At 40.5% G+C, this 12,701-nt stretch overlaps 1 protein-coding gene and 1 non-coding gene across 2 annotated transcripts in view; one reads left to right on the forward strand and one right to left on the reverse strand.

Annotated features, from left to right (window-relative positions):
- calcrl2 (calcitonin receptor-like 2) overlaps positions 1-4,865 on the forward strand; it is a 24,686-nt gene extending 19,821 nt beyond the window's left edge. Inside the window, exons 7-13 of the mRNA XM_052059800.1 lie at positions 1-72; positions 178-331; positions 922-982; positions 1,328-1,394; positions 1,635-1,853; positions 2,655-2,696; positions 3,333-4,865. The exon at positions 1-72 is cut by the window's left edge and continues 58 nt beyond it. Of these exons, the coding sequence (XP_051915760.1) occupies positions 1-72; positions 178-331; positions 922-982; positions 1,328-1,394; positions 1,635-1,853; positions 2,655-2,696; positions 3,333-3,590 (873 nt within the window). The 3' untranslated portion in view covers positions 3,591-4,865. The remainder of the gene's footprint in view (positions 73-177; positions 332-921; positions 983-1,327; positions 1,395-1,634; positions 1,854-2,654; positions 2,697-3,332) is intronic.
- Positions 4,866-6,278: 1,413 nt separating this feature from the next.
- On the reverse strand, positions 6,279-6,350 carry trnaq-uug (transfer RNA glutamine (anticodon UUG)). The gene has a single exon. It is a non-coding gene; the product is annotated as a tRNA-Gln (tRNA).
- Positions 6,351-12,701: the final 6,351 nt, after the last annotated feature.

The following is a 12,701-nucleotide window of genomic DNA, read 5'->3' on the forward strand; positions in this document are numbered from 1 at the left end:
AACTCGATTGTAACCATCATGTGGCTCTCTCTGACAGCCGCCAATAACCAGGCCATAAACACCAGCAACCCTGTGAGTTCACCGCATCATAATCAAGAAACCGCAACTTATTGATTCACCCCAAACTGTTGGCTTGTGGTGGATTTGAGATTATAAATCACACTTTCTCTCCGGCAGGTGAGCTGTAAAGTGTTGGCTGTGCTCACCCAATACACGTTGACCTCGAACTACTTCTGGATGCTGTGCGAGGGCATCTACCTACACACTCTCATCATCGTGGCCGTCTTTGTCGGGGAGCAGAAGCTCTTCTGGTACTATGTCTTGGGGTGGGGTGAGTGTTATCACCTTCATTGTATGTCCTTAGTAGATGAAATGCACGTTTAAAATTTAACCAAATGTTCCGACTGTTTGTTTGGAGATACTACAGGTGTCCACCAAAAATCCAAAACAAGCAGACTATTTGGTGCACCGTATTATTAGGCGCAATATCACGGGTGTGTTTACCCTTTCAAGCATTCTGTAACCCGATAACGCAATAAGATGCAACCGCCGTCCTTGAAAGGGTTATAATTAAATAAATAAGACGCACCAGGCTGCATTATTTTTGTGAAGCCTCGTATGCTGAGTTGTTTGTTCTAATTCTACCATATGTTTATTTGATAGATTTGGAATTAATTTGCTTTTGCTTTTTTGATATGTTTATTAACTCATTCAGTACAAGCCAATTCTGGACCAAGTCTGAAAAGACGTTTAAATACGGCTTTGGGAGTGAATGAGTTAAACAAACAAAAATGGACATCCGTATACAAGAGTGATGCAGACAAAAAGTGTGACTAAAGCTGTGCCATGGAATCAGCTCTGGAGTTGACTTGAATTTGGACGTATTGGAACGAAAGTCTGATGTGTGTCTCCTATCGTCAGGCTTTCCCATCATTCCTGCCATCACCTATGCTGTGGCTCGTGGGCTCTTCTTTAACGACAGGTAAGCAACCAGGGTAGTGATGTCATTAAGGGGTAAGCATAGGGTCATGAATGTGTGGGTTTGGGGAGGCTTGGGCTTGGGGTGAGGCAGAGTTAGATTTAGGGTCGGTTAGATGTCAGAATTATTTTTTTTTTTTTAATTACAGTTTGTGTTGGGTTTATGATTAGATTAGGTAGGATAAGGGGGAGTTAAAATAGAGTTCAGAGGTTAGGGGGAATTTTGGGGTTCGGATTCAATTATTTTTTTGTGATAGGGTCGATTAGCGGTCAGGGTGAGTAACGACCTTTTGCTGTGCCTTATCATCTACTATTTTCAAACTTGTAATTGATACTGTCTGTGTCTCAGGTGTTGGATCAACTCCAACACTTACCTGCTTTACATCATTCACGGACCCATTCAAGCAGCACTGCTGGTGAGCAACTAATCAAAGTGTGTATGCTCAGTGTACACTCAGACATTGTGTTGACATCCAAATTTGTAGAAGCACCAATCTGTAGCAAACAGTGGTAAAGATGTTAAATTAATACCCGTGTGACAGTGTCAATCAAAATTGAGCACTATTATATGCCACCATAATATTTCCTTAAATATTGATCAGCAGTGTAAAAAAATAAAATAAATTCCATGCTTACCCCCTCTGTTGTGTGCCCAGGTGAACTTGTTCTTTCTCCTGAACATTTTGCGGGTTCTGATCACCAAGCTGAAGGAGACCCACTGTGCCGAGTCCACTACCTACATGAAGGCTGTGAGAGCCACGCTCATCCTCATCCCTCTGCTCGGAGTCCAATTTATTCTCGTTCCCTGGAGGCCCGAGGGGCGCATCAGTCGGGCCATCTATGACTTCTTCGTAAATATTTTCTGCCATTTTCAGGTAAAAAAAAAAAAAGTATATATATATATATATATATATATATATATATAGAGAGAGAGAGAGAGAGAGAGAGAGAGAGAGAGAGAGAGAGAGAGAGAGAGAGAACCTTTGCTTAGAGATAAAAGCACAAGAACTAGAACTAGTCAAATTACAGTAATTCCTCGTGTAGTAGCTCGTGGCATTTATTTACCTGTACTAAGCTGCGGAGAGTAGTAGGTAAACATCTGGGCCAAAGGTGGTTGAAGCACAAATTTAACAAAATAAATAAATACAATCTTTTTTACAGTAACAGAATATTTCTGCTTTGAGGTATTACATCATTCCAATCTCACCACTGCTGTTAGAAGTGCAACAAAGTTTATTAGGGAGGAGGCTTTAAACATTTCTTCCATCGCTATCATAAATTTCATCTTTACAGATGCCACATCTGCTATACAGTCAATCAGCATGTATTGTGGTAAAAGACAGCTATCGCGACAAGCGGTGCGATCAGATCTCAGAGAAAGGCTAATCACAACCAACCTAAGGCACCAACCGATGCAGAGTTTATTTATTTAATTAAACCCTTACAAGGACACGTTTTATCATGTTATCAGGTTACAGGGTGCATGAAAGGGTTGAACAAAAAAAAAGCAGCAGATAAGTAGTGCAGAGGCCACAATAGCATTTCAGGAAGTGTGGTAATGCAGTATGTTGAAAATCCATATGCTACATGTTGATTTGCATATATCTTTTAGTTCATGAAATTCTAAGACACAATGTACATTGCCACCGTTCATGTTTCCTCTTTTTGTATAACAGGGACTCCTGGTGGCAATCATATTATGTTTCTGCAATAGTGAGGTATGTTACCATCACAAGCCACAAAGTCTGAATGATACTGCATCAGTTGGATTCTTGTTCTTTGTCAGCTATATTGATTTTGTGGATTGAGCATCGATTTTATTATGCGTGTGCGGTGTTTGGTTAAAAAAAAAATCAAACTATTATGAGGCTGCGAGATAGGTATAACGGGAATACGAATTTGTTAGTTTTAATTTGTTAGTTTTATATGATTTCCTTGAACAACTAATCAAATTGAATGCACTATGCTTGAAACTGCAATGCACAATGTGCCTAAAGTCGTACCTCTGCTGGTCAAGCAACTTTGCTCTTAATAACTGATAAATGTCTCCTGGGAATTTTAATGAACGCAGCTCATCACCGCCCTAAACTAAAACGAATTGATGCGATCCCTGTCCGTTGTGCAGGTTTAGTGCCACACTCTTTTTGCTTGCCCCCACTGTCCACAGTGGTGCCACAAGTGGCCTCAAAATTGGACATGTTATTATTACACCTTCTTTGTTGCCACAAATTTGCATTATGCGCATGTTTTATTTACATAGTGGCGACACTTAAATTCCACCCACCAGCCATGTCATGCCTGGGGCTCCATTGTTTGAATTTCGACTGTCACCACTGTTTTCTTGTCGCCCTCAGGCCCAAACGGCGCTGCAGAGAAAATGGGGCCAGTGGAAATCGGCGTGGGGTAAGACAGGCTGGGGAGAGACCCCTGTCAACTTTAGCCACTTCAGTTACCACAACAATTCATCAATCACCGAGACGAGTCGCGCCACCGTCAGCATGGAACAACCCGATACCGATTGGAAAAGTGGCGAGAATGCTCGCATCCTGTCCGGCAGGCAGCCAGCGAGAAGTGCGGAGTGCAGCAACGGGGAGGTGGACGTGCTAAACTAGCTGCAAACCACTGAAATGTGACATAGCTGAAGGAGCACCCCTGTTTTTTTTTTTTACCTTTTCAAGGACAGCGGTTACTACAGTGGACATCTTATCGTGTTATCAGGTTACAGGGTGGATGAAAAGGTTAATACAAAAAAAAATTGTCCTACACATGGGCGCAGATGGCACTGGGGATGGAGTGTGACACATGACCCTCAGTTTCATAAAGACCACGATCTGTCGCAAAGTAAGCGGGCAAAAATCACCGGTAAAATGGAGGATTAATGTTCCTCTTCCACTAGGACGGACATGAAGCCAGAATAGTTTATGGTCTTATGCTTCAACTACTGATGCGCTTAAGTTACACCCAAACAAAATGTTGGAACTTGTACTTCTGAATCAGAATTTTAATCACCTCTCTTCCTGAAGTCAAATCTCCAGCTCATCAAGGCAGATGAATCTTAGAAGCCCAACATTGAACAAATGCTATCCGCTACTGATGTAAACACTATAGTTAAATGTATTGTTTTGCGTTTGTAAGGCTAGGAAGCACTTATAATGTGGCGAGCGACTCTGAACTGAGAATGGCATTTGGCACAAGTCTTCCCACACAGTAAACTTGGGGGTGTTTGCTGAACATGAAGGAAATGTTTTGGAAGATGGTTATTTCTCCAAAGCGTCTTGTAATGTGTACTGAATAACAGTTGAATTGAAATATATATTTTAAATAATAATAATAATAACTCCACCTTTCTTTTTCTTTTAGGCAATATCTCTTTTTTTAACAGGGTGAGCTGCGAACAAACAAGTAGCCATGCAGTGCCTATTTCAGTGTTCAGAAATAAGGGTAAAATGAATAAACAAAAAAAATCAATCAAATCAAAAACATCGCTTCCCTGTCCCTTCCCTAGTTCCAAAATCCCATCTGCGCCCCTGGTCCCACATATTATAGGAGCACTTGCAAAACAAGCATGCTTTTCACACATTTTGAGATAACAGCTTCAATTTATGCACGTGTACACTGTCAAATACATAATTTGTATCATTTTCGAGACCTTATAGTCACTTCATGTACATAGTACACGACTATAGAGTTAAACCTTTGATTTATTGCTTATTTCCTCATATAGAGTCCTCAGTCAACAACTGTAGGGACTGCCAGGGCTCTATTAGTTGTAGGCTCGAAAGTGGAACCGAGAAGTATACAGTATATACATTTTTACAGGGCATCCAGAAAGTATTCAAAGTATTTCATGTTTAGTACATTTTGTTTAAAAACAAAAAAAGAATAAATGAATGAAAATTCAATTCAGGTTTTCCTCCTTCACGATTCTAAACACACAACACCCGATGACGCATGAAACAGTTTTAGAATGATGTTTTATTATGATATGTTTTTAAACAAAGATTTTCTTTTCAAGCTGTTTAGCTGTAGCCTTTCCCATATGATTTTGGGCAAGAGGGTGGGATATGACCTGGCTTAGTTGTAGGGCACATATAACACCATTTACACTCACATTCACACTTCTGGCAAATTTACAGACTAAGTTAACTTAACAAGCTAATAACCGGAGTACCAGGAAGCAAGAACCTTTCAACTGCGAAGCAGACATGCTAACCACTACTCCACCTTACTGCCCATAATTGAAATCTAAAAACAGTGATACCCTGAGAGACACATTTAATTAGTTCAATATCTAGTCTCATAAGTCAAAACACTTGTCTCAGATTACCTTTCCACATTGAAATAGATGAACATTACTCCCACACAAAAAAATCAATGAACATTACTCCCACACAAAAAAAATCATACTTTTTTTAACAAGCAAAAACAGCACTTGATGATATTGTACTTTATACTTTATAGAATGTAAAGCAGGAAACAGTTTGTGCATTCATATCAAATGCTGCTATCCAATCCATTGTGCTGCTCCTTCTGGTGGTGGTCTTGGCCACCGGGAGGCAGTATAATGCAGTCATGCAGACACAAACTAAGAACTAAGAATATTCATATATTTATGATTGGAACTCACAATTGTAATTTACGCTGACTGAACTGCTTAAAATGGATCGCATATGTATCACCTGTTTTCAATCTTGCAATTTGTTTGTGAATAAAACTATAAATGGACAGCAACTTTCCCAACACCTTGTATATTATAATATTAAATGTATTGTTCTAAATTGAGCAGATACTGTTCCTGCCTCTTGAAACTCAAAACCATTTTTGGTGGTCAAGATCTTTGAAATGTGGTAGCACATAGTATCACATGGTGCAATTATTGTAAGTACGGCTTTTATGGAAGCGAGGGTTACTCATGGCCCAATGTTGACTGGGAAATTGAGCCGGCAATCCATAGGTCACAGACCACATTATCACATCACAAAACAAGCAATACATCATTGCTTTCTTGATTGACTTCAGCATGTTTCAAAATGTTGAAGAATTTAAGTGGCCCTTTCTTCCCCTTATGTAGTGGAATACCATTTAATTGTCAGGCCTGTACACAGTACAGTTGCACTAGCATTGGTAAAAGAAAATATATGTTATTTTTTTGGACCAGTTAAGTTAAAAAAAACTCGACACTTCCTACATATGTTGGGACCAAATTTATCTCATGAGGATCTTATTCTTTTTATAAATATCGTCTGCGAGTAATAAGCAGAGGTACAAATGCTAGGAGAGGCCGGGGGGAAAAAAGGACGAGGTCCCACCGAGATTTGAACTCGGATCGCTGGATTCAAAGTCCAGAGTGCTAACCATTACACCATGGGACCGGTTGATGCTTCCACCACAAGAAACATATGTTTATATATATTGTGTGGACCTTTCGACCGCACAATTGTAGAACACATCCCAAAATAATAAATATCCCAAGCGAGTTAGCTTTTCGCTCATTACCAAGGCTGAGCGCATTAGTTACGTCATCATCTGAAATGTGACGAACACGATTTCAATACCACGCAACGGCGCCCCATGTCTCTTCCTCATTCTCCACCAAAATGCGTCACTTCCGCCTGATTTGTCTTCAAATACCCACAGAATTCAAATAACTAACGTCTCATTTACTGTTTAAATGCGACCCATATAACAGATCACACACGTTTTACGCCCCACTTAGAACAATTAAAACATAAAACGATATTTTGAGTTCGCGCAATGAACAATTGTGATCCCTCTCATGAGTCTACTTCCGCTTCAGGTTTTCGATGGATCTGAATTACATTTCACGTTCCGTCGCTATGATCCCCCATCAATTTTCAACACTGCATATCCTGAGGAGTATCTGGAGCCTATCCCAGTTGACTTCGGGTGGAAGACGTGCTACAACCTGAACCGGTAGCCAGTCAGTCGCAGGGCATATATAGAAATAAACAACCCGTCACACCGATATGCACACCTTCACTGAGTGGGAACCTATTCCAAGTTTGGCGAGTTTATCACTTCACCATCAGCGGCCTTTTGATCCACCATATCCCGAAAATCATAACTTTTAAAGTCTAAGCTCCCCCCGACCCCGACTGTGATGCGATTGGAGGTTTTACCCCGTGGGGGCAGCAAATAACCACTGTACACTTTTTAGAATACATTTCCACAAACTTAAAGAAAGCACAAAATAACTGTATTTTTCAACGATGGGATTTACAAAACAGTTCCAGTGCCTTGAAAAGTATTCATATACACTGAACTTTTTCCAAAATACAACGGCAAACTTAAACGTTTAGGGTTTTTTTTTTTTAGATCTCCATCCATTCATCCATCCATCCATTTTCTGATCCGCTTAATCCTCACAAGGGTGGTGTGGCATGATGTGGCAACCGATTCAAGGTGTCTTCGGGCAGTAGGCCGGGGACACCCTGAATCGGTTTCCAGCTCATCGCAGGGCACATCGAGACGGACAACTGTCCGCGCTCACACTCACAACTAGGGACAATTTGAGAGTTCAATCAGCCTGCTAGCTAGGCATGTTTTTGGAATGTGGTAGGAAACCGGAGTACCGGGAGAAAACCCACGGAGGCACTGGAGGAACATGCAAACTCCACACAGGAAGGCCGGAGCCGGGATCTAACCCTGCATTACTGCATTGTGAGGCCATTGTCCTAACGTGTCGACCACCATGCACCCTTACAGGTAACCAAACAGCACATTTTTTTCTGGCGAAAAGGGAACCCAAGAGTCACTTTAATCAGGGGCGGCGCTACAGGGTGGCCAACTTTGGCCGCCCTCCACCACCCACGGGCACATTAATTCAGTTTATTTTACGCCAGCAACTGCAGTGTTTAATCAAGACATGTATTAATAAGATAAGATAAGATATCCTTTATTCGTCCCACACTGGGGAAATTTACAGCCTCCAGCAGCAAGAATGTATGTAGAAAGAAGAAAGGAGAGAGAGAAAAAAAAAACAACAAACATCTTTCAATTAAATACAATATGAACACAATGGATAAATCGCAGTACTATTTACAATTTTACTTCACATGATTTAATTATTATTATTATTATGATTGTTATTTTTTATTCATCAGCCTGACAGCAGTCGGTAGGAACGAGCATCGGTATCTCTCCTTCTTGCAGCGCGGGTGTAACAGTCTCTGGCTGAAGGAGCTACCAAGTGCTGTCAGGGCGCGCTGGAGGGGGTGGGAGGGACTGGCCATCATAGCTTTTAGCTTAGTTAGCATCCTTCTGTTGCCCACCTCCTCCAGAGTGTCAAGGGAGCAACCCAGGACAGAACTGGCCTTCCTGACCAGTCGCTCGAGTCTCTTTCTGTCCCGGGCTGAGATGCTGCCTGACCAGCAGACAATGCCATAATGGATGGCCGAGGCCACCACCGAGTTATAGAACGTCTTAAGGAGTGACCCCTGAACCCCAAAAGACCTCAGTTTCCTGAGTAGGAAGAGTCGGCTCTGTCCTTTCCTAATCAGGGTGTCCGTGTTTGTAGACCAGTCCAGTTTGTCGTTCAGAAGAACACCAAGGTACTTGTAGGAGGTCACCCTCTCTATGTCCATACCCTGGATGTTCATCGGTCCTGGTGAGGACTTTTTCCTGCAGAAATCCACAACCAACTCCTTAGTTTTCCTAGGGTTGATCTGGAGGAGATTCTGCTGGCACCAGTCCACAAAGTCCTTTGTCAGTCCCTGTAATGCTAGGAAGGATCATTTTTAACACTCTTTCACCCTTGTTTATAATTGTCCTTCAAACTCCATACATTTAAAATGTGTCTGTTAATTAAAAGACCATCCGAACATTCATTATTGATGGCCTCAAAATGTTTTTAAAATCAAATACTGTGATTTTAAATATAATATATTGCATGTAAGTATGACATTTTAAGTCTACGAACAGGGCACAACAAAGTTTGCAAATATTTTACCGGACTGATGATTTTTACTCGCGTTAGCGAGAGTATCTATCTATCATGCTTTTTGATTGTGACTGTTGACAGTTTTTTTTTTCATCAAAATTGAGCATTACAATTACCGTATTTTCACGACTATAAGGCGCCATTAAAAGTCTTAAATTTTCTCCAAAATGGACAGGACGCCTTATGGTGCGGAGCGTCCTTTATATGCGCTGAGTTCCAAAATCTGACTGACAGCCGACACGCTGTTTATATAGAGGAAAGGCGGAAGTGACTGTGGCCAGGCATGCGGGAAAGAAGTCGGCCAATCAGGGAAGGGTGGGCGTGTATATATACATATATGGAGAGGGAGAGAGAGGGAGAGAGAGGGAGAGAGAGGGAGAGAAAGGACAGGCAAGCTAGTCCGCCAATGGTGAAGGGTGGGCGTGTAAGTGGACGCCTCAAGCCAGTACCAACACTTGTATAGAGTGTGGCAATGTGCATTGTTGCAAAACAACTCCGGTTTTGGTTTCTAAGAACCCCTGAAAATAAATTCGACAAAAAGACACGCCTACGAAGCTCAGTTCAAACTTAAAGCCACCGGTTATGCTTTTGGCATGCGTGCCCATCTCACAGCAGCGGTGAAAAAGCAAGTCAAGCAAATGAACTCTGAGCTTGCTGTCATTCCCGGAGGCTTGACTAAAGAACTCCAACCGCTGGACATTGGCATCAACCGGGCGTTCAAAGTAAAGTTGCGAACGGCATGGGAACAATGGATGATCGGTGGCAAACACAACTTTACAAAGAGTGAGAGGCAGCGCTTGGCGAGTTACGCCACAATACGCAACAATGAGAGGGAACGCGGCGTTTTTGATGGATTACGGTACTTGCACAATTGTTCAATTCTTTCTACACACACGCGCTGCCACCATGTTTCGCTCTGTTCTTTACTTTCAAATGTGGGAAAGCTTCACACGAGAGAAATGTTGACTTTGCTGTTGCTACTCCTTCTTTCCGCTCGGCAATGCGTAGCAACTCACACTAGCATGTGATGCATTCAATGACAACTGGGATGTGCAGTCCTCTGCTTCTGATACAGAGGATGAGGACTTTGATGGATTTCTGGGTGATGATTGATCGAAAAACGTGAGAACATTGTACGATGGCTAAATAAAATACACCCGAACTCAGTTCTGCTTTCGTTGCCTTTTTAAAAACGTGTTTTTAGCTTATCTGTTTGAAAGTGCTCTATAAATACTGTTGACTTGACTTGACTTGACTTATCTGTATGTCTTGGCATGCTACCGTATGCTTCAAGCTAACGTGTTAGAGTGCGCGCATGCATGCCGTATGTTTAAGCTGGCGTATGTTTTACCACTGTAAAACTGCGGCCATTAGTACGGTGCGTCCTGTGTATGTGTAAAATACAGAAATGTCACCCATTAATGAGACTGCGGCCATTAGTACGGTGCGTCGAATAGTCGTGAAAATACGGTACATTGAAGTCGCACACTCTGCCCATAACAGTGAGGTGGTACGAGGATACGGCGACCCGATGTCCTCCCAGCTTCGCCTTTCGCAACAGCTTAATGGGAACAACACACACACACGCATGCACATGCATATATACACGCAATCCTGTCCTCACAATCCCTAACATGTGAGAATACGCCTCCTACTTGACCCCAAGCTCCCTTTGACCTGTTAAAGACCACACACGCACGCACATTTGACAGGTTCAGACTGAGCTGGCGGACAGTCCGTGTTATGGACTTTGGTTGTTTCGGGATATAATTGGAATACGATACAGTCAGATTCACAGACTGTTACTATGACAGAAATACAGAGTGGGAAAGGTTAGGATTTGCAATAACTATGGCGTGGACCAATACAGAGAATAATCTCTTTACAGGGAACGTACAAGAAACAGTTCTCACCTCAATACCACTGCAAACTATAAACAAGTGATAGATCAATTTTTATCTATTTTTATGTTCTAATTTGAATATTTTGCTCAGCTTTTTCAAGTGACATCCGCGACGCAACTCAACTCAACTTTATATATAGAGCACTTAAAAATAAACAGCTGAACTGAAAGTGCTAAACAAGTCTATGTGGAGTAAATGTCAGACATACAAAAATAAAGAAAATCAAAACAACAAACCAATAAAATAAAAACAGTAAACACCATAGAATACAAAAAAAAAAAAAATGCAGAGTCGAGGGCTGAGTGAAAAGACCGGAAGTAATTTCTTGATTGAGCAGGTCTGAAGGTAATCAGGCGTGTGGTCAATAGAAATGAGCTCAGCCTTTCAAAAAAAAAAAAAAAAGTGATGACCCACAGTTAATTCATGACTGGACAGCAGGTGGTCGACTGGTTAGCACATTGGAAGAGGTGCAGGGTTCGATTCTGGCTCCGGTCTCTGGCTGGATATGCCTGTTCTCCTCGTGCCTGTGTGGGTTTTCTCCGGGTACTCCAGTTTCCTCCCCATTCCAAAAACATGCATGGAACATTCAAAATTGTCACTTGGTGTGATTGTGAGCACGGATGTGTGTCCTGTGATTGGCTGGCAACCAGTCCAAGGTGTACCCCTCCAGCTCCCCGAAGACGGCCGGAATAGTCTCCAGCACGCTCATGACCCAAAGATATTTATGGAAATATTTTTCAATTTCATAATTTTTTTTAACACTTATGAAAGCATCACCCGCCCTTTTTTATTGACACGTCAGGCACACTGATCGCTTATGTCTGCTCTCTCAATTTTTATGTTGTAAAACAGACACTCCCTGCCTTAAAACTACAAAAAAAACCAATCAGAATAATCAATAGGTCTAAATATATAGAATCCACAAATCCACTATTCATCAAATCAAACACAATGAAATGCTACGACCTGGTTGACTTCAAAATCGTCCAATTAATGTATAAAGCACATAATCTCCTCTGCCAAAACATCCAGAAGCTTTTTGAAATTAGAGATAGTTGTTATAATCTAAGGGGTACTAATCAATACAAAAAACCCAAAACAAGAACAAACATCAAGCAAAGGTGTGTATCAGTAATAGGTGTGAATCTGTGGAATAAGTTTGAAATGGACCTGAAAATGAGTAAATCGCTGGATGAGTTCAAAAATAAATTCAAAAGATTAGTACAAAAAAACTACACAAATCAGAGTTAAGAAGATACATTTGATATACTTATAAAATATTGTAATACAACAGAATTACATTGATCAACTTATTAAATGTATTAAAGAAAGGCAATATTTATAATGAATATGAGAAAATTGAGGAGAAAGAATAATTATATACAATATATATATATATATATATATATATATATATATATACTGTATATATAAAATTTCTCATTCAGCTCGGGTCCTCTACCAGAGGCCAGAAAGCTTGAGTAATTGTATATATATATATATATATATATATATATATATATATATATATATATATATATATATATATATATACACACAAACCGAAAGGTGTATAAATAGATAAATACAGTACACATAAGGGTAAAAGTATTTATTTGATGATATGTAGGACTAGATAAGTTATTTACTTCTTCCTACTCCTTTGAACATATAACTGTGATGTCTGTTTTTATTTATTTATTTTTCCTTTTATAATTTGTATTTGCCTTCACTTTTGTCAATATATTATTGTATTGTATGTTCTACATATGTTCAATAAACAAACAAACAAACAAACAAACAAACAAACGCTGCAGTCACACTGGCAAATATTCAATTCACAGTTAAATTTAAAATTC

The sequence above is a fragment of the Hippocampus zosterae genome, chromosome 2 (assembly GCF_025434085.1).
Source record: "Hippocampus zosterae strain Florida chromosome 2, ASM2543408v3, whole genome shotgun sequence".
NCBI classification, from domain to species: Eukaryota; Metazoa; Chordata; class Actinopteri; order Syngnathiformes; family Syngnathidae; genus Hippocampus; species Hippocampus zosterae.